General features: G+C 35.6%; 1 protein-coding gene across 3 annotated transcripts in view; it reads right to left on the reverse strand.

Annotated features, from left to right (window-relative positions):
• Window positions 1-22,879, reverse strand: part of CNTN1 (contactin 1) — a 354,959-nt gene that overhangs the window by 133,471 nt on the left and 198,609 nt on the right. For all 3 annotated transcript variants that reach the window (XM_059185639.1, XM_059185640.1, XM_059185641.1), the window contains 7 exons: window positions 17,531-17,663; window positions 13,384-13,556; window positions 11,304-11,399; window positions 8,668-8,874; window positions 5,387-5,486; window positions 5,051-5,232; window positions 258-382 (listed from right to left, as the gene is read on the reverse strand). In XM_059185639.1, coding sequence (XP_059041622.1) covers window positions 258-382; window positions 5,051-5,232; window positions 5,387-5,486; window positions 8,668-8,874; window positions 11,304-11,399; window positions 13,384-13,556; window positions 17,531-17,663 — 1,016 coding nt within the window. The remainder of the gene's footprint in view (window positions 1-257; window positions 383-5,050; window positions 5,233-5,386; window positions 5,487-8,667; window positions 8,875-11,303; window positions 11,400-13,383; window positions 13,557-17,530; window positions 17,664-22,879) is intronic.

Below are 22,879 nucleotides of genomic sequence, written 5' to 3' on the forward strand. Positions count from 1 at the left end.
GAAGGGTAAAATGTGGAACAAAGGGGAAAATAAGGAGAGAGAAAGAGAGAGAGAAGGTAGACATAAGATTGCAGAAAGTTGATTAAGCTGAAGATAGTTTAATGCTCACTTTTTTGTTTGCCTTCTTCAGAGATTTTTTTTTTTTTTTTTAAATATCAGGGACCAGGTACCCTTACTCTGTTGAATTTATCCCAGGACCCCTGGAAATGTTGCCTGAACATGGATTTAAGAACTGCACAACAGCCGAACATACATACCGCATATCCATTTTTCAGCCATCGGATCGTAGGTATGGGCTTCCCTGTGGCCACACAAGGCCAGTAGAGATCACTGCCTATATCCACCTCTGTGTCATTGATATGTTCTACCCACTCAGGAAATGCTGAAAAGTAAAGAATATTGTAAATGTCAAATGAAAATCTCAACACTCAAAATAATCTCAAGAATACAAATATTACATTTAGCCGACATTCTGGAGAATACATCAGATATCAAATACACCATAAAATCAGTATTAGAGCCTAGGTCTGCAGGTAAACTTTATCCTACACTGTTATAACATGAAGTAACTATAACTCAATTCATAATTTTTTTCTTTGTGAACCATGTTTGTTAGAAAGTTAATTCATGAATAACAAAAAAACCTGATCTTTTTCTTATAACTTAAATCTTTCAAAATGACAATTAAGGTTTTGAAGAATTATGTCTTCATTGACTATGACACTATGTCTTCCCCTTTGAATAAAGAATAACATGTTTTTTCCATTCCCTCAGGTATCCTTTTTTTGATAGAACTCTCATCTAGCAGCCACTGTCACATCTTACTGTAGGATTAGAAAAATGACTTAATCACTTAAGTATTCTTTCAATATTAGAAACTACATACAGTAGTATAATTGCTGAAATTTATTGCTTGAGTGAAATCGATGATCTGATTTTCTGGTACCTAAAGAAAAATACTAGGTATTTCCCAAAAGAAAATATATTTCTGGAGAGCAGGCAAATGAACAATGTGATAATCTTTTTGAGCATTTAAGTTATTTAAGTTAAATTCTTTAAATAAATGCAGGCAAGCAAATTAACATAAAATAAAGAAGGAGGTAGGAGGAGAGAATCCTGAGTAGAGGGAGTATTTTATTTTCTTTGAAAAAGAAAACTTTGATGTATACATTTTATGACAAAATAACATATATAACATAGAAAGTAGTGCATATAAATAAAAAGAACATAAAACGTTTCTATGATCTCACTGAAACCCATCAACATTATATGTATATATATACTCATAGTACTATAATCTGATATAGTATATTTTCAGTTTTCATTACATTTTTTAAAAGTAGATAGTTATAAAAATTAAATATTGATATGAATACTATGTTAATTGATAGAGGTTTTATTATGTACACAATCTTGGCAATAAAACAGGAATATGAGCACCTTCCCAGCCTTGGCCTCAGGTAACACAAAATATCACATTGAAAAATACAATGAGAAGACTAAATAATTGAATCCATTTGATACATTCTATCTATGATTTAATTATGTAAACTTCTGGGAGTTTGATTAGACCAAAAGAGAAAAAGTAAGTGCCCTTAATTAGTAAAGGAGAAATAATAGCTCCCTTAATAATATTCCCTTATAAATATCTGCTCTGTCACCTTGTTTCTTCTAAGGAATTAGATATTAGATAGTTTGGAACTCTGTTAAGAACCTGGAATGCAGTTTTCTTAAGATGTATGAATAAAAACAGATTTGTAAGCTCTAGGAACCTGGTAGAGTGACAGCTTTATCTAACAAATGTAAGAGTCTAACCAGAATTTTCCTCACGTAAGGAGGCCATCCATGCATATTCTATATGTACCAAGTGAATTCTATTGGTGTACTTAATGCACAAGTCTGGAGTTCAGAGGAGGTGCCTGGGTCAGAATTTTTAGGGTGTAGAGCCTAATTAAAGCCTGGATGATGGATGAAATCCTAAAAGTTGTGAATTAAATCAAGAAGACTTTCAGAGACAAACCCTGATTGCTCCCATGTTTGGAGGGCATGGAGTGAGGAGGAAAATGCAAGCAGTATACAAGGACATTAGCAAAGTGTAGGTTCCAGATACCAAGCACAGAAGGGGAATGGTGGAGGAGTGCATGGTCCATGGTGGTGACTGCTGCTGTTGGATCAAGTAAGATACAGCTGAGAAGTGCCATCCACTTCAGGATCATGATGTTATTGGGGGTCATGGGAAGAAAGATTCCAGCAGAGAAGTAGGGATGAAAATTAAATGAGTGCTTTTAAAAAAGAAGAAACATGGAAAACAACACTTCTAGAAAGTATAGGTTAAATCTGTCAATATTTCTATTACCTTTTGGGGAAATAAAAAGAAGGGAAACGGAGTAGCAGGCAGAGTTAAGAAGGAAGAACAAGGGCCACTGTACACTGATGGAAATGATCCAGTGAAGAAAAAAGATTGCTTTTGCTGTCAGGAGAGGGAATCGCTGGAACAACAGTAAGTGGGAGGGTATAATCAAGCAGAGTGATATAATCAAGCAGTGTTGACCTCAGACAGCAGCTGAATCCATAGCAACAAGAGACAGGGTTAAAGATGCCAACATTGGGTAGATGTGGGGTAGGAGCTTGTGGAAGTTCTAATTTGAACTTTCATTTTCTCTGTGAAAGAAGAAGCTATGTTATCAGTTGAGCATAAGATTGGAGGTGGAGGTATTACGGGTTGAAAGGAAATTGTGAAAGCATGAGAAGATCATCCAAAAGAGTGGGATAAGTGGACCTAAGTGGACCTTGGGAATTGTAGTATAATTCTTGGGCAACACTAAAGACCCACTTGAAGCTAATGATCATTAATTTAAAATGAACTAATCAGTGTACTAGTGTTTATCTCAAGTCATACTCAAGTTCCTGGGTTCAGGCACTGCTAGGCAGAGAGCTAGGTTTTTCCAGGGTTAGCTTTTTATAAAGGTAGTAAGACAAAGTAGAGGCTGGTGAGTGCACTAGGATGGTATGCAGGGGAATAGTAATGACTGATCAGATTTAGAGAAGAGACAAGTAGGGGTCAGGGGACGTGAAGGAAAGTTAAACCTTTGATAGATTAATTGATTTTAGTTCCTGGTAGTCTCAGGGTATTAGAGAAACTGAACTAGAAAAAGAAGAGGTAGAGGTTAGTGAAGAAATATGTGAGATTGAGATTCTAAAGGGATTATACTTTTTGGGAACAATGAGGTCTAAAGTGTGGTGGTGGGAGTGGGCTGCTGAGGTAGACTGAGGTATCAAGATCATTAGAGAAGAGGAGTTCAATGGAACTGAGAGGCAAAACTACCAAAAAAAAAAAAAATAATCATAGTCTAACTTGATTCTGATGTCACAAAGAATGTCAAGAGTAATGTTTTAGTTTGTAAGACCTGCCAAGAGTAAAAACTTTAAAGAAACAAGGGGGGGGGGTGGTCCAGATAGATTTTTCACCGGATATTTAAAGGAAAGAAGGTAGATAGCCTAGAAATGGCATGAGGAACAAGAAAAGCAGTTATATTATAAGCCAAAGGGGATGAGAGCTGTGGAAGATAAATTAATGACTACTTGAGAGGAATCAGTGTCTCTAAGGGAGAACCATGTAGAAGAGTAGAAGTTATGTAGAAGTGAAGAATATAGGGGATTGTGACAATGCAGACTGTGTGTTGTCGAAAGCACGGTGCAAAGGTTTCAGAAATTGGGGATGGGGAAGAGATGGAGACAGAGCAGGACACATGCAGAGCTGTGTGGGTGTTAAAGTCCAGGCAAGGAGGGAGGCCCAGAGGCCGTGGCTTTCTAGGCCAAAAGAAACAAACAGGGAAAAGGCGAGATGAGCCTAATCCTGCTGGATACTATGAAATGATGGTGGTGAGGTTGCATCTTGTAGACCACTGGAGGCACTTATTTCCTGCCTGTGTAGACAGAGGCCCGGGCGGCGGCCATAACCTGGCTCCTCATTCTGGTATTCCAGTTTGGCTAGGCATCACCTCCCATTTTTCCTATCATCCATCTTCTCAGTATGGCTAAGGTATCCCTCACCACGTGTCGATATCCTGTGTAAATTTCCATAGTACATTCCCAATTTTCTTTATTACTATGTATGTTTCTTTTGTGTGCATATGCATGTGTGTGAAAGTGTATCTCATTTCTTGTGTATGCTTATATAAATTTGGAGGTTTTGGGTAGAGTATGAATACAGTATGAATACCTCAAGGACAGAAACAATGTTTCTCTTATCTGTTTCTCCTTGCTCCAGTCATAGTGTGTGCCTCTAAGTCGACACTCATTGTAGGCTTAGCCTTTAAATGAATGGTCTCATTGAAACCTTGGACATTTACTCAATTGTGATCTACACGTTTTATATTGTGGAACATTATAAAAATTATTTCAGTCTGAAAGGTTTCAAGTATGCCCTGAAAAACAACATTCCACTCTCCTAAATATAAGTTTATTTCAACATGTCTGAGCCAAATACTTGTGTTAAGAAAATTGTGTCCAAAAAAAAAAAAAAAGTTTCCTTAGAGTGGTGGTTCTCAGACTGTGGATCCTGGTCTGGTAGCATTAGTATCTCCTAGGACCTTATTAGAAATAAAAATCTTCGACCCCAAATTGAACTTGTAACTCAGAAACTCTGGGAACCAACCATCTGTGTTTTAACAAGTCCTCCAGGTGATCTTGAAACATATACAAGTTTGCAAGCCAGTGGCTTGGACCAACTCATAATGCATAGTTTCTTCTACAGATAAAAAGGTATTGGAAAAAAAAAAAGAAGAATGAAGGGAATATGCAAGTTACATTAATTGTATTTTCTGAAAATTATCAAGGACACTCCAAGAATCCATTGATGCTAGTATGATGGTAATAGTATAAGCCATATTTGAGACTTAATTAGACATAAGATAGATTTTTTTTTGTATAATGTACTATACATCACTGTTTTTAAACTATTATTCATTATATACTCACCTTTCAAGTATGGAAATGGCTACAAGTAAGATATTGATGCAATGTATAAAAATGGAAACAACATGTCTACCTTGAACATAAATTCTTGCCTGGTGTTTATCCTTTCCTCTGTTGTTCTCAGCCTCACATTCATATGTGCCTTCATCTTCCAGCTGGATGTTGAAGATCTTGAGGACAGCCCCAGAGGTGCTGATCTCAGCAGTACTTGGCATTGGTTCTAGGACCTTCCGCCAACGGATATCAGGAACAGGACTTGAAATAGGAAATAACAAAAGCTAAGTGTCCACATTTCAAAGTCAATTACTTTGTTAGTATATGCCTAAACAATTACATCATTTATTTCCTAAAATGGTACAAAAATTAATATATTTCTACATATACTAATAAAAAGTATAAGAATACTTACTTGCCAAGTGCAAAACACTCTAATGTCACATTTTGGCCCATCAGTGCATATATGTCCTTGAACTGAACTACGATATCAGCAGGATATGGTTTTGTTGTTCCTAATATTAAGAAAAATACAACCATCCATTAATGATTAGGCACAATAAATAGAGTTTTTTAAAAATAATGTGACTTTTATAGAATTACTTCAATATGCAAAGCATTTCTCTGTATAAGCACTGGAAAATACCTGATCATAACACAATACACAGATGTGTTTATGCACAGTATGTATATAGCATAAATTTCATCAAGCATTTCCAATCATATTGGCTCATTCTGACAGTTCTGTAACTAATCTGACTCAGTACACCAAAAAAATCCAAGATGTCTCTAGAGAGCATCAAACATGTGTAAAACATTGTGCCAGGTGCTACATGGGACTCAGAAGAGAAACAAGAAAGCAAATGAGGGTGAAGAAACGAAGGAAGAGAGAAGAGAGGAAAAGAAAGAGGACAGGCAGGAAAAGAAGGAGAATAGAAGAAAGATGTGCACGTGGAGGCACATGCAAAAGGGAAATGAGTTGAAAAGAGGGGAGGAGAAAGGGAAAGAAGAATGCTTATTCAGAGACTGGGCTCATCGATATAGTTCCTTTATTGAGTTCATTGAGCACATCTCTGCTGCAAGGTCTATTTCTCCCTTAATCTTATAGGGGAAAAACAGGCACAGAAAGGTGAAATACATGAAGATTACAGCGTGAATAGGTACTTTAGACTGTATGATACCTAAGAGACAAATAGATACACTATGTCCTAAAATACAAGCCAAAATGAAAATAAATAGTCTTAAAGAGTGGCAGCTAAGAAAGACTACTGAATATGCAGGGGCTATGGGAATTTCAGGCAAAAAGGGCATGTGACTTCACCAGACCAGCTCAGGCTGAGGAAACAGTATATTATGACAAAGCTCCAGAAGCATGAAGGGGATTTTTTTTTTTTTTTTTTTTTTTTTTTAGGTCTAGGAATTTAAGTGATGTCAAAGTATATGTAGTTGAAGATGATTTGAACCTATTATCTAGAAGGCTTGAAACTATGACATCAAACATTTTGAGGCTGATTTTCTCAGTGAGTAACCACTGGTGGGTTTTGGTAAGAGAAGTAATATGAATATCACCTTTGGTTTAAGTAGAAAGACTTGTCAGAAGTTTCAGAGAATGGGGCATGGAGAAGAGAAATACAGAAGAAAGTCTAAGGGAAGCTAGGTCATTACTTCTTGCAAAGCAGGTGGGGGTTTTGAGCAGTGGGAACAAAAAGGAAAGAACCGATCCAAGTTGAATTTGAGAGGCAGAATCAGCAAGACTCTCCATTGGGTCAATGTTTTCTTGAGGGGTAGATCAAAGATCCTATTCATCAGAATCACCTGGGATGGTTGCTGAACCTACAAATTCCTGAGTCACATTACAGACCGGCTGAATCAGTGTTTCTGGGTTCCAAATTTCTGCAAATTTCCCAAATGCTTAAATACTAACTGGGGACCACTGAATTAGCTGTCTGGAGGATGAGGAGAAGAGAGTATATGATTAAAAATGCTATCCTGAGTTAGAAACATGACAGTATCACCAAATGAGACAAAGAACACCAGAAGTTTTAGAGATGACAGATGTGTCTGGAACATCTTGAGCTTAACATCCTGAGAACCTTCTGTATGACACGTCCCCGAGGTAGATAGAATTCAGTCTTAAAGAGAAAAGTTTTGGAGATAAGAATGTGGAGTCATCTCCACAGGGGTACTGTTGAAAAGGTTTAAGTTGGTGAGAATATCTGGAAAAGGATTAGAGAGAAATATAAGAAGGAGGAGGAAGTGGGGAAGGATCCTGAGGCGGGTGGGAGATAAGGGAATGGTAGGAGTTGGGAAAATTAGGAAAAGAAAGAAGAGTTCAAGAGAGGAAGAGATCAACAGGGTCAAAGTTTATAGAGAATCAGAACTGAAAATTGTTCTTTGGATTTAGCAAATAAGAAGTCATCAAGATTGTTTGTATTGAATACAAAAGAATACACAGAGGGAAAGTTATGGAGGAGGGTTTAAAGAGTCAGAAAAAAGCAGAAAATAAATGATATAGGGAAGTCCATAAATCAATCAAATGTTAAATGAACCAGTGCAACTAGAGGAATTAGCTAGAATACGAGGAGAAACTCTTCCTTCACACAGAAAATAGTAAAAAATAAATAGAGAGATGAATTTCTCGGGTACAGTAGGAAAGAAACTTGAGGAAGTTTTACATGATGACTCCTTGTAATTCTATAAAGTAGTGGATGAGAGCATCTCCCAAGGTTGTGGAGAGACAAAAGAGCCGGAAGTCAAAAAATATTTATTGAATTCCAACCACATGACCATAATCGAGGAGAGTAGTAAAAATGGAATCACAGTGGTATGATGATATTTTCCCCACTGTAATCACCTACTTAGAGTGGAGGCAGGAACCAAACCTAACTCTGTGAACAACAAAGCCCAGTATTTCTTCAGTAAGCCTGAAACCACTGATATGAGTGGTAACAGCAGGACTGTGATAAAAACAATGTGAAGTAAGCAAATATATTGAAATCTGATTCTCTTAGGAAGAGAATGCATTTAAAAAGGAAAGTAGTTCAATTGGAATCTTGGAAGCCATTCAGGCCCGCCAGTGGCCATCAGATATGATGTACTATATGTTAGTTAACAACGTAATAAAAAAAAGATAATAATAAAAAATAAATATAATGAAATAAAACATCTACATAAATGCATAAATAAAAGAATATTATGAAATACAAAACAAATATGGTACCTATGCTACTTACTCATAGTAGAAAGGCAATTTATATACTTATTTGCTTTATCTAAATAGTTCTTTAAAAATATCAAAAGAATACAACTGCATGTGTTTCCCCAATTCTGTAATCACTATGGTTTCTATTGATCTAATCATTTGTTCTTTCATGAAGTTACTTTGGATATGGAAAAAAGCAGAGGCCAGTGATTCCCCCTGTAATTAATATATGGATATTTGGCTAATAAATCAGAACCCTATGTATTCTCTGAACTAGAAGAAACCAGTCCAAACTCAACCAACTTGGGTGCTTTTATCATGTAAATCTCTATCAGAAAAAGTAAGGAATGACCAAGACTTTCAAAGTGGATGTCTTCTGTTTGCCCTGACTGAAGAGCTAGCTAGTCTTTCCTCTGGATATTTCTTTTCCTCACTATAAGGGCTCCATGAGCAGACAACCTGCAAAAACACTGTGTAACAAACAAGATACTTACGTTCAGGTAGTGGAATGAGTGGGATAAATTTGCTGAACACGCTCTTTGTAATAGAAGGACTGGATACAAAGCAGGAATAATTGCCTTTGTCTGAGGCCTCAACATTTGCAATGTAGAGATTTCCATTTGTCTGAGACACAAATCTTCGTTTATCCATTGTGATAAATACAGGAAATTCATTTAGAAGCCAGCGGTAGCTAAGATCATCTGGGAGGAAACATTGTCTTCTAAATATTAAATTCTTCTTCAAAAGCAAAAAATTTTATTTTCCAGGAACAAGCTAGGGCATAATCTAATCTAGGCTATTGTAGAACAAATGTTGGAAGTAGACCAAGACAAATAGTGCAAATGTTCCAAAAGCTACCATATTTTGAGTGAATATAAGCATGGTGCTAAGCAATTATATTTATCTTTCTCTCTCAATTATTTTATGACCTATTAATATTCTAAATTCCATTTCATTGATAAAACTCAGAGCAGTTAAATGTTTTGCTTAGAATTTTATAATTGGTAAGTAGAATTGGGATTTTTACTCTAGGTCTGATAATTCCCAAACTCATGATCCATTTTCCTTACTGCATTAAAAAAAAAAAAAAAAAGTTGGCTAGCCACAGTATCTTTATATCTTTTTTCCTTTTATACTCCTATTTTGAATTATAGATTTAGAATTTCCCCAAAGTCTTTCATTAAAACACTAGCCAGACCCATCTTTCCATAACTTAAGCAATGTCGTGTGACTCCTTCTTGTCAAAGCCCTCCAAAGTAAATCTCACTAAAGTTAAAGCCAGTATAATTACTACGAAATATAAAGTCCTATGTGATATGGCTCTTGTAACTCTCCAGTTTCATTTCCTATTACCTTCTGTCTTATGCACTCTATTCCAGCCCCTCTGGCTTCCTTGGTCTTCCTTGGTAGTTGCATTTCATGCCTTTGATGCATCTGCCTGCTACATCTTCCCCTCACACATCTGCGCTGTTAGCGTCTTCTTTTCCTTCAGGCCTTTATTCAAAGTTACCTTCACAGCTTTGTCCTTGATAAAAGTTCAACCAGCCCTTTAACACTGACTCTTCTCCCTTCCCTGCACAAGTTTTTCTTCCTAGTGCTTACCTACCAATATCTAAGCATAATATACCTGTTACCTATGTATCTTGTATATTGGCTGTCTCTGCCGGTAGCAAATCTCTGAGGGCAGGTGAATCTTGTGTATCACTCACTGAGGTATTCTTGTGGTACAGACAGTGCTTAATTGGGTAACAAGTGCTCGCAAGAAAATTGTTGAATGAATGAGCGATGAAATGAAGCACATCTAGTGCTGAATGTAGTCAAATGTGGCCGTCGGCTATTTATGATCATTTATTTCATTTGTGGGAAATGCTGTGGAGATGAGGTGATCTTTCCCCCATAGTTTTAGCAGTTCTTCAAAGAAAAAGACTATTCTCTCACTGAAATGTTGTTACATCATGACATTTTGAATTCTATGCTTCTCCTATACTTACATTGAATAGTCCTTCTGTTTTATTGGAGAGAAAATGACTGACATTTGATATATAAACAACCAGAATTTATATACATATAATTTGGAATAGAATACATATAGATGTATGTATATAATTATATACATAAGCATATATTTTATGATATGCATTATACATTTACATATGTTCACCTCTCTATATATCATCAATATATTCCATACAAAATGATTTGTAACATCCTGTTCTTTATGGGGTCTTTAAAGTCAAATTTATGACATAATATTAGAACCCTAAGAATATAAGACATTATTTTTTCATTGTGAAAAGTAGTATTTACATATTATTTCAAGAATATATTTGATAAAACAAGTGAAAATTAATGAACATATATAAGGTGCTTATTTTTTTTTTTAAATTTCATCCATTTATCTGAGAGACAGAGATCACAAGTAGGCAGAGAGGCAGGCAGAGAGAGAGGAGGAAATAGGCTCCCTGCTGAGCCGAGAGCCCCATTCTAGAACCCAGGGACCATGACCTGAGCTAAAGGCAGAGGCTTTAAGGCGCTGAGCCACTCAGGCACCCCAGGTGCTTATCTTTTAATTAGCACTTCAGTGGCATTTATTTTAGCCATATCAAATTACAGGAAACATATTCAAAAGTGGAACCTTGCTACAGATCACACTTAATTTAACCCCTTTCTAAACTGGATGATTATTCTTGTAGCTAGATGCTCCTAAATAGATTAATAATATATTATGTCTTTATCTTTTTCTAGCATTTTTATAATTCACAGAATATTGTAGGTGTAATAATTTTAATGAAATGATGGACTAATTATATATCACTCCTTGGCACTGTTTTATTCTAAAAATAATTTGTAAAAAATCTATCATATTTTCTCCTGTATAAGAGGAATGTTAATGAGGACACAATCTAATATATATGTTGTTTATAAACCAAAATGATTACAGATTTTTGGAATTAGGGCCAAGTGACTAAAGAGCCTGGAAGTGTCTCTAACCATTTGAAAGCAGTGCGTTACAAGGTTTAGGCAAATCTTGAATCTTATTTCATCATAAATGTACCATTATTGTTAAGAAAATTAAAATGTAGCCATTCATTGAATAAATGCATATAGTCACAGAGGAACTTAAATTTACCTGGAAAATGGTACGGAGGATCGCAGAGAAGCACCATTCCCTTCCCTTCCTTCACCCTGACCTCAGGACGCTCCTCAGGTGGGAAAGGGTCAAGATCTAACATGAAGACCAAAAGGAAAATATTCACTTTCTAGTCAATAGAAAAAGATTTTCATGAAATTTTATCTTTCATCTACTAACTCCCTTTTGGATGTGACACTTCTCAGCTGGTTTGGTGGAACCTATGAAAATCAATTCCCTATTTTCCCATGGTGGCATTTGCATGTACTTCAGGACTTCTGTGGTAAACGCCCCCGATGGAAATCGGTAGCAGCCTGCATAAGCATCTGACAACCCTAAAAATTACAATATCCTCAACTTTTTCTTCAGGTTTAGGAGGAATCTCAGTAAGGGTATCTGGAAATACAATGGGATTAGGCAAAACCAGGAATCTACCAAAGAAGAAAGTAGAGAGGAGTGACTTGGAGGAACAGACTCATTTGAAAAGTATATTTCTCTTCCTGAGGAATGACTCGAATGTGGTGAAAGAATAAGGATGCAAAGTAGGATCTGACTTTTTTGGGTGAATGTCACCAATTTTTTTCTCCTTTTCAAATTCTGAGTTTTCCTTACTCTCATTTCCTTTATTCTTGTCTGTTTATTTAGAATTCACTTTTTGCTTGGTTTCATGATACTCTACTATTTGATTCTTCATTTGCTTCACTGGTGCTCACTCTGCTTCAGCCCTGCCTTACCTCCTATCTCTTCTCTGTGATCAGTACTCAAATTATAGAATCAGATTTTTACTTCTCTCAATATATTTATATCTCTGAAAAGTCATCATTCTAATTGTTACCTTTTTGCAGAGAGGTTTTCAGATCTCCATCTCTAATCCTGATGCTTCGCTTGAACACCACCCCATACCCAAATACTTGGCTGACATTTCAACAGCAATAACTTAATGTCATCACAACCTCTGCATGTGAAGACATCATTTCACTGCTTCCTCCCAACCTTGAAATTGGTTTTACTTGTTCCCATTCCATTTTTTAAAGAGAGCAGAATGTTTCTGCTCTTTCATTCAACTTTCCTTTAAAAAATACTTAGGACCTTTTTTTTTCTTCAGTGCAATGTAATCTATTATTTCTTCAAGGATTGTGTATATTTATTTACATTCACATTGTCACCACATTAATTGAATCTGACTGCTCACTCCTTGCCTGGTAATCACTGCCACATGGGTTCTCTTAAAACATCTCTTAAATTGCATCCTGTAATTCATTTTGCAAAAGATTTATGTGCTGACTTATAAAATTGCATACGGGAGATCGTCTAGTCCAACTCCTCTTTCAATGCACAATGTTCTTCTAGAATTGCTTCTAACTTTAAGTTTAGCACAAGATTTCTGAAAAAAAATTTTAAGATTTTTATTTATTTATTTGTGTGTGTGTGTGAGAGAGAGAGAGAGAGAGAGAGAGAGCACAAGCACACAAAGGCAGAGAGAGAAGTAGGCTCCCACTGAGCAGAGAGCCCAATGTGGGACTCGATCCCAGGACACTGGGATCATGACCTGAGCCAAAGGCAGTGGCTTAACCAACTGAGCCACCCAGGCGTCCCTGTCATAAAATATATATATATATATATATATATGACAGCCTTCATAAAGAGAAATTTTAACTTAAATTTAAAGTAATTTGATTAATTTAATTTATTCCCAATAAGGTAAATTACATACTACGGAGTAAGATTCTGTCAGGTAGAGTCAAGCTCTAGAGATCACAACTGTAATGTTATAATAAAAGAAAAAAAAGAGCGCGAGAGAGAGAATGCATGGCTTAGCACTTCCACTGATGCTACTTACTCAAGACCCTTCAGAACATGGCCTTAGTTTATTTCCTAATACCCCTCAGGATGCTTTGCTCTCTTGAAATTTTTTCTCCATACAGTTAAGGCCCACTGATCATATAGGACCCACTCCATCTAAGGACCTTTTCTCTTGTTTTCTTTTCATATTGTTTTTTCTTCCTGTTGAATTCTTATGATAACATTTAATTTTTACTTCACTTAGAAACACTGGACCTCTTTAAAGTTAGTTACTTACATCCAAAGCTCAGAGTTGCTTCTGTGCTTCTGACCATCCCATAGTTATTTGATGCTAAGCAGTAATATATTCCAGCATCTTTCTGTTTGTCAGGATTGTTGATCACAAGGTTTCCACCCACCATGCTGTACCGATCACTGGTCAGATCAATATCCCCATTATTCATTCTCCATCTATAAAAAAGAAAAACAAATGTCATATCAAAGGTCATAGGCCTACAAGCAGCAATACTGGCCTAATATTATTCTAATATGGGTACAGCTCCATGTGAAATCAGATGATTAAGTAGATGACTCAGTGTGGTATTTCTTCACACCCTATAATTCTGTGTCTCTGGGCTCATGATTTTAATTTAGTTCACGCACAGAAAGGTAAATGTTCAAGTGCATGAAATGTGCTCTCTTTATTCATGAGGCATCGGAAGGGGCAAATATTTTGTTGAATTTTGCTACATTGTTTTCTTAGTAGATATACATAGATTATAAAAGTATATCTTAGCAGATATACATAGATTATAAATTATAAAACTATGTAAGTACTAGCTAGATTCATGCATATCTATATGTGTTGCACAATATATTAAAAGCACCACTCTAGCAAAAGTAAAATATAAAATATCAGTACCTGATTTTAAATATCAAAATAAATTCCCAATAAAACTAATTGAAATGAGGATTCTACTCAGTAAATGTTACACTCTGACCACTAGAGGTCGATCACACAATTTGAAAATTGTAACAATAAATTGGATCCTTTGTCTCCATGCCTGCAATATATGTTGCAGGTATATTTAGAGGGATTGTGTTATAAATAAATTGACTAAAAACAGGACTGGAACTTTCTTGGTGAGATAATAAGAAGGATAAATGTAGAAAATAGTTTTCAATTAAGCTGACCATGTATGTATTATACTCATTCTCTTATCAGGATTCATGTCTTCAGCAATGTTATAGGCAAGAGCCATGATCAAATAGTGGGCTGTGGCCTCATGGTTCATGGCCTTGCATACTTATGATCAGGGTCAGAATCTTACCAAAAGAAGCCTAATGATTTTAGAATATCTTTATTAAATCAAATTACTGGAACATTTTTAGTTTTAATTTTTATACTGTAGGAGGAAATTTAAAAGCAAACGCAGAAAACTATGCTTTTGCATTTTGAAAACCTACCAAATTCCAACCCAATGAGTATATCTTCCCCCTTCCCACATTGATGGCAATATTGGCTCTGTTCAAACAATCCAATGTCAAGTTGCTTAGCATTTGCCAAGGCAATGGGTTTCCCTGTTGAGCAATACCAATTGTTACTTTTTTTCCCATAATATTGACTCCAAATTTTTATTTATTGCATTATCTCCTCTCTAGTGGATTTGAGTCTGCCTTTGATGTCATATAATGATTGAAATTTTGCTGTGCTGGGGTAAGTTCACTGGTTTACTTTGTTTTCAGGAATGTATACCATTGTTGTTACTCCTTTCAGACAGTTTTAAAAGCAATTTTAGTGGTGCCTGGGTGGCTCCGTTGGTTAAGCCACTGCCTCCAGCTCAGGTCATGATCCCAGAGTCCCGGGATCCCAGGGCTCCCAGCTCCGTGGGGAGCCTGCTTCTCCCTCTGACCTTCTCCTCTCTCATGCTTTCTCTCTCACTCTCTCTCAAATAAATAAATAAAATCTTAAAAAAATAAATGCAATTTTATTAGCATTCTCATTATTTTGAGGGTCAACACAAGATAATAAAAGCTTCAAGACTGATAAGTAGAAGGTAAAGTTCCCTGTTGTAACTTTCAGGGTGTTGCCATGAATAAGAAATTATCACAGAACATGCCATAAATATAAAACTACTGTGTGAATGACACATTGCATGATTACCAAGGTTAGTATGACTTGCTCTGAATATTAAGTAAAGTTTTAAAACTTCAAATGTTCTTTTCCATCAGACAAGCTGCATCATGAGCTGAATTTTTTCCCTTTTTATTTTTTCATCTGTCAAATGCAGATTGCCTTCATAACAGAATTAAACATCTACTTCTCCTTTCCAGCTCTGTACATTAATGTGTAGATAGGCCACCATCCTAGGGACTTCAGTGCCGGTTCAACCTATGGGAGGGAGTTAGTGAATTTATTTGTTGGTCAAAGTTTTGCCTTCTTATTTTACATTTTAAATTTTGGTAAGAACACTTAATATGAGAGCACTTATATGAGGTATCTAAAAGAGTCAAACTGTAGAAGCAAAGAATGCAATGATGGTTGCCAGGGACTAGAGAAAAGAGGAAAAAGGGAGCTGCTAATTAATGTGTATAAAATTATAGTCATGCAAAACTTTGCTTCTTAATGATTCTGCGGAGTAGATGTCAGGTAGGCACAGCAAGAAGCACACATTTCTAGAACACTATCTGAAAATAGTCTCTTCTGTTTTGCTGCCTCCATTCCAGGCTGTAGACTGATCTGCTGTTTCCATGTATGAATGTCAAGGGCAAGGTGTCACAAAATAAGTGAGATCACTGAAATAGCTTTTGAGATGTTATCAAGCTATATAGATAGATACAACCTGAAAAAATTACATGTTTCTTTGAAAGCCATAAAACCTATGCTATGTTTCAGTCCTGGATCTATGATTTACTAACTCTGGAGCAAGTCAATTTCCTTATTCATTATTCAGCTTCCTCTCCTATAAAATTATGTGCTTAGATTAGATCTCCTCCACAAAACCTATTAGTTATACTATCCCATATCCATAACTATGTATATAAATGCCCATACTGTGTGGCTTCAGGGTAGAAACAAGTCTAGCCTAACAAATATTTTCAAGATAAATGTGTTACTTATAATTAATAAAAAATATCTACTTATTTTGCATTCCCATGCATGAAACTGAAACAATAAAAATAACTTCAAAGACACAATGTTTTTATATCTAAATTCATATTTTATTTTAAGAATAATTTTGTAATTTAGCCCAGAGACTCATGAGAGTCTCTTGAACTCAAGAGAAAATGAGTTAGATTAGGATTAAATTTATATATATTATTATAACTTCTTATAACAATAGAATGTTGTTTTTCTTTTGAGAACAAAAACTATGAAAATCAATCTTGTTGAATGACAACCTTCAATTAAGTTAGCTGACATTGACACACTAGAGCTCCAATTTCCCCATCAATCACTTGTGTTGTCTTCATGGAACCATTTCACAGGTGAAATTCAAATTCGTTGGTGTTTGGTTAATTTTTTAATCTTATTCTTTGTATCGGACTAGAAATAGTTAGTATACTTTTCTGAACCATCTGAAGCAGAAAAACCCATTGTTACCTTAAAAGTTATATTTTATATCATAAATTTCCCAAATATAACACAACATAAAAAAACCACATAAATCCCACAAAAAACTAGAAAGAGATATATTGATATAGATTACCTAATTTTAAGAAATTTGCTATATTACCTGGAATATAGATTTGAGACCACTGGAAAAAAGTGGTGCTTTCTAGAATTATGTATGAAAGCTCTCTGAATGTAGTTGATAGAGGAATATTATCTATAATATGTGAGTATGAGTTATCCAGATTGCTGCATATAAGAACATTTTATCTTCAAATGTGTATATTTAAGTTGTGCATGATTTTCATATAGCCTTATACATGCTTAATAGCATGATCACTTGTCATTGGACAATTGACTAATTGTCATTGGACAATTTTTTTTTAAGATTTTATTTATTTATTTGACAGACAGAGATCACAAGTAGGCAGAGAGGCAGGCAGAGAGAGAGGGGGAAGCAGGCTCCTTATTGAGCAGAGAGCCCATTGCAGGGCTCGATCCCAGGACTCTGGGAGCTGAAGGCAGAGGCTTTAACCCACTGAGCCACCCAGTCATTGGACAATTTTTAAATGGATAATATGAAATGGCATTGGCATTATCTGTGCAGGAAAGAGGGAGTGGATTATTTGCATATATTTGAGAAAACTTACTATCAATTTGGACACTAAACAACTCTATTTTAATAACTTACATGCCAATATTTCTGTTAACATTCCTGCATTTTGTTAATAACCTTATATTAGAGAATTCTCTATCAGTACAGGGTCACAGATGCTCATCTATAATCTAGTTTGATACTCCATTGTAATAAAAGAGCAGTGAAGTACATTACTTGTAAACTGGGAAAGGGCTGGCTCGTGCCCTACAGTTTAGTGAAACTTTTCCTTCTGGTGATTCCTCTGGATAAATGGTATTGATTGGCTGCTCTTCAAAAATTGGTCCAAATCCTTTATCTTCCTCAGAAACTACAAGAAAAATAAAATTATTTTACAATGTACTCTTTTATAAGTCAAAGAAAATTTGGATACATTTATAAAGGTTTTGGGAAAATGTTAGAAACATCAAATCTCCATTTCCACTTGAAATAAAGATATTTGCCTCCATAATCCTGAGGAAAACATTCAGGTGCTTTATTCAAAATCCTTTTCTGTCCATCTCTCATTATTTCTCCCAAGGCACCCAGTGTTGTCATGCTTAACTACTTATAGACCCTCAAACAAGTCAGGCCTTCATGTCCCTGAGACTTCACAACATAGATTTTCCCCTTTCTGGAATCACCATCTCATTTTTCTCCTCCTCTCAAAACTCAGTGTTTATGACTCAGCCATGGTTAGTTCCTTCAGAAAGCTTCCTCTCACCCCTCCTCACTTTAGCTGGTCCTCATTTGTGTTCTCACGACTTCTCACACAGCTTAGGGTACTTAGCACACCTTCTGGGATTCTTGGTACAATCGTCTGTTCCGTGAGACTGTAAGTGCTTGGAACAGGTGGCTGTGTCCATAACCTCCCAGCTAGCTGCCAAGCGGTCTACAGCACAATGGGTGCTTAATGAGTTTTTGATAAGAGAATGGATGAATTTCTAGAAGCTCTGGGAAATTAGTCTCTTGTTTGTTTTATTTTTTCTAAACATGTGACCAGCATCTGTACTCAGTAATATCTAGGACAGTCAATAAACAAATTATTGGGATCTGTCAACTGGTTCAGAATACATCACAAGCAAACCCAAGTTGGGAAGCAGCTGTTTCTCTGGAAAGAAACAGTGATGCTTCACAGCGGGATGCAGAGAAGAGAATCACTCGTAGGATATCAGTGCAGCAGCATTTACAGAGAAGACCTTAGAGCCATATGCCCCACATGAATTAATACTAGCATGTGTGGCTAGGAAGGAGGATATTCCTAATAAGATCATTAAACTGTCTCTGCTAGAGGAAAAGCTATGGTTCACTCCTCCATGTATTTTTTAGGAGAGAGTTTAAGGCAAACAGCACAGACGTTTTGTCTGCTCCGACACAACCTTGAAGATGAGAGCTTTGTTTCAGCTTCTATTAATGAGCAGTTTCATTGTACCATTTAAATCTTGCCTCCGTACTGTTTACAAGGCCTTTGGAAAAATTATTTAACTCTCTAGACCTCAATATCACCCTTTACAAAGTGAGAATAATAATAAAATCTATCCCATTAGACACTGTGAGAATTATTTTGAAGCAATGCATATAAGACAGTAGTGTACCTGGCTCACAGTCAGCATTCAGTAAATACTGATTGTGTCAACGTTCTTTGGAACTTGCCAATCCTTTCAAAATTTGATTTATGTATCTTAAGCCTATCTTATCATATGTATGCATATGTATATTTATATGTATATGTGTATCAACTCATAAAATTTCTAAAAGGAAGAGGCCATGTTTTACTCACTTTTGTTGTTCTGGTGTTATTAGTGTTGTATGGACCCATATTTGTATACATGCAGGTGATCAGTAAAATCCTCAAGTTAGTTTCTTCTAGTATGAAGCATTGATTTTTCTAAACTTGCCTGAAATATTTCAAGGGGAGATGCCTCATTTTTAGTTTGGAATTTGCTGATATTGCCATTCAAGAATTTACAGACCTCAGTTCCTTCCCTATTACTGCCCTATTTCAGAGAGCAAATTGCTGGATCAAAATCAAAGGAACTGGAGAAACAGATTTAGTTTCACCAATGCCCTTCCCCTAACTATTGTTTTATGCAGGCCATTTGTTCTATGTGGAGTCAACATCTAAAAAAAGAAAAGAACAGGCACACATGCCCAAAGGGCCCACAAGCCTAAGACCACCATAAATAAGATAAAAAATTCGAGGTGTTCACAGAAGCCCTCTGCTAAGGATTTTGAACGTCCTGCTGTGAGCAGTGCCTAGTTCCGTATCCTTCTCAAAGTTGTAAGAGCCAAAAATGCATACAGTGTTTTCTGCTTCACTTCTAATAATTTTCCTGATGATGCCCAATATTTCCTGGCCTTTTAGGATATAACCGCACACCAGGGGAAATGAAGAATGAATCCCAAATCACTGACAACTATAGACTTTCACTTGGATGTCGGCTCTAGATTTTCGATCTCTGAAGGAAATGACCTTGTCCTTATCTACGATAAAAATCATATGCCATTTTTCTTCCCATTTGAACAACTTTATAAGCTCTTCCTTGAGTCTCTCCCAATTGCACAGCTTTTCTGATTGGAACAATTTAGTAACACCTGCTAATCTGGAGATTCTGTTGTTTCTTCCCAATTCACATGAAAATGTTTAAAAAGACAAGGAGAGAAGTGCAATTTTATCAAAATATTTAGATTCTCTTCTTGAAGACAAGATGACTTCTATTCCAACTCTAACCCTGATCAATAACAATGTTACTGTGAAATTTTTCAATTTTTAAAAACTTAAGTAGACCAGATATTTAGAGGGTAAAAAATAAATATTTAGAGAAGCTTTAAGCTCATAAGTGTCTTCTGAGTACATTGCATTTATATAAAAATCCTGATGATGAGTTCTTAGACACAATACAAAAAGTATGATCCATTAAAGAAAAAAAAAGCTGGATTTTATTAAAATAAAAAAATTATGTTCTGTGAAAGACACATTCAAGAGAATCTCAGGTGTTCAAGTTTAGGGTTTTTCCTTTGGGTTATTTCCAACTTGTATTCCACAAGCAGCAAATTGGAGAGACTTGTAACTAACAAAATCCCTGTTTTATTTAGTAATAGGGATTTATTAGTGATTGCACACTATTTACAAAATTTGTCCTCATCTCAAAGGTGCAGGGTTGTGTTAGTTAGAACCTCTTTAACATTATTGTATTTCCAATGTAGAAATAGCCAGTTCCAGGCTGTCTAGCATCTACTTCCACAGTGCCCTCTGGCAGTGCCATTAGAGAAGTTGTAATAACCCTAAATTCACAATTTATAATTTCATTAGCTTTCATGAAACAACTACTTTTTTTTTTATAAGATTTTATTTATTTATTTGACACAGAGATCACAAGTAGGCAGAGAGGCAGGCAGAGAGAGAGAGAGGAATAAGTATTATACTGCTCTCTGAGCAGAGAGCCTGATGCGGGGCTCCATCCCAGGACCATGGGATCATGATCTGAGCTGAAGGCAGAGGCTTTACCCCACTGAGCCACCCAGGCGCCCCTGAAACACTGAAGTAGTTATGTTCATACACATTGGCCTCATTATTTAAAGTACTGTATTGCACCTTCAAATTCAACAAAGACATAAGCAGACATCTACTTAAGGGTTGAGATTAGATCAGTAGATTTGCATATTTTAATTAAATGTATAGTCTTAAATATTTCATTTCATGGGGTGTCTTTTAATTTTAAGGCATATGCTTTTAAGACAAATGTTGGTCAGCTTTTAGAAGACTGAGGGTGTTTTAAGTCGCTTCTTCAACTTAATCATATGCATTAAAAATAATTTAATTTTTTCTAGAAAAGATAACAGCAATGAAATTTGCCATTGAAAATAATGGAATGTCACATAATAATAATAATGAGATCATATCTTTTGCCAAGTAATACCTCAAGAGGCATATGTAAAGACTTTGTGGGTGAACTGCGTTGACATTTATATACCAAACTGGGTAATATTAGTGCCCCATGTTATTTTTGTTTCCTATGACAAGAAGTCTTTATAAAATATATGTATATACTTCTTTATACTCCACTTCCATCTGGCCTTTATAGGAACAGACAGTGAAACATTCGGGGGATAAAAACATGAAGCTAATTTCCACCAAAATACTGGATTTATTTTTCACATTGAGAGAACATTGCACTTAAGATAGTTCCCCTGGATCATTCTCTAGATCAAAAAAGTGGAATAGGACACACTTCACATTATGGTAGTACTTCTCGTTTTATTTCACAAATATGTGTTTTATGCTTTTATAAAATGGTCTGGCCTAAATAAAACAATGTATTCCATTAGATGGTTTAGCAATTACTCTATGTATTTTATTTGGGGAATGTATTTGGACCCTTGAAAGATAAACGACTCAAAAACAAGCATCTGAATTGCATGGGTATGCTCAGTGAACCTCTGAATGTTACCCTCATAACCCCCTTGAAGAGTATCTGAGCTCATCACTCTGTTCTCCGAGCTAGGGCACTCGGGTGAGGGGAAAATAAATTTCTGGGAGAATACAAGGCTCAGAAAAAGATGCATTAATGCAAGCATTACACTCTCAGCCAACAGAAAATATATCCTTCTTACTGCTTTTTTCTGCAGCTGTGGAAGTAATTAGGTGATAAATTATGGTGCTTTGGATGTATTATGGGGTTACAGGGCACACGAAACAAAAAATAGGTATTATGTTTCAGAAAAATAAGATTACTTTTTAAATACGTGCCCTTTTTCTTACTGGGTAGATTCTTCTAAAAAGGAGCACAAAATTATAGATGGCTTCTCCAGCTAATTAAAGGCAGCATTTCAAATCACTCTTTCTTTTGACCTGCTTTTAATGCCATTTCACCAGTTTTCTACCACATAATGGTAATCTTTTGGAGACGTAAGTTCATTTCTTAAATTTGATCATGAAGATTAACAAGAAAGGATGAAATCGCATAGGATTATTTGTTGTTAAATTCACAAATGTAAACAATAGGCAAAAACTACTGCTTTTTTCTGTACCATTTTCAGTTCCATTAGTAACATAATCAGTTTTATTATTTAAAATTTATTATTTAAAATTATTATGGTATTACTTCACCTTTCACTATGTGGAGATGGTCCACTGTAATCTTGCTATTCTATTTTATTTTTGAAAATTGAAAGTATATTTATGACTTGTACTTGAGAGTTTTTTTATTCATTTTATATCTATATTGAAACAAATTCTATTTCTCATTCTGTAACATGTCATCTCAATCTGTTATGTTATAAAAACATTATTCTGCATAAGGATGTTATAAGAGTCGTCTCAGGAAAAAAACTATTAGAAAAAAAAAACAACAAAAAATAATTTGAATGGAGTTGAATACTGGGATTTTTACAATATTTACAATGTTGCAATAATTATGGGATAGTGAGTGTTACAAGTCTCTTGAAACACAATAAATTCTCTAAGTCAGACACTATTTAAATTGTCTCAAAGGATCATTTTTCCTCCTGTCTTCTCTGTCAACCATTCCCCACTAATAAGGGAAC

Source organism: Mustela lutreola, chromosome 8 (genome assembly GCF_030435805.1).
Source record: "Mustela lutreola isolate mMusLut2 chromosome 8, mMusLut2.pri, whole genome shotgun sequence".
NCBI lineage: Eukaryota > Metazoa > Chordata > Mammalia > Carnivora > Mustelidae > Mustela > Mustela lutreola.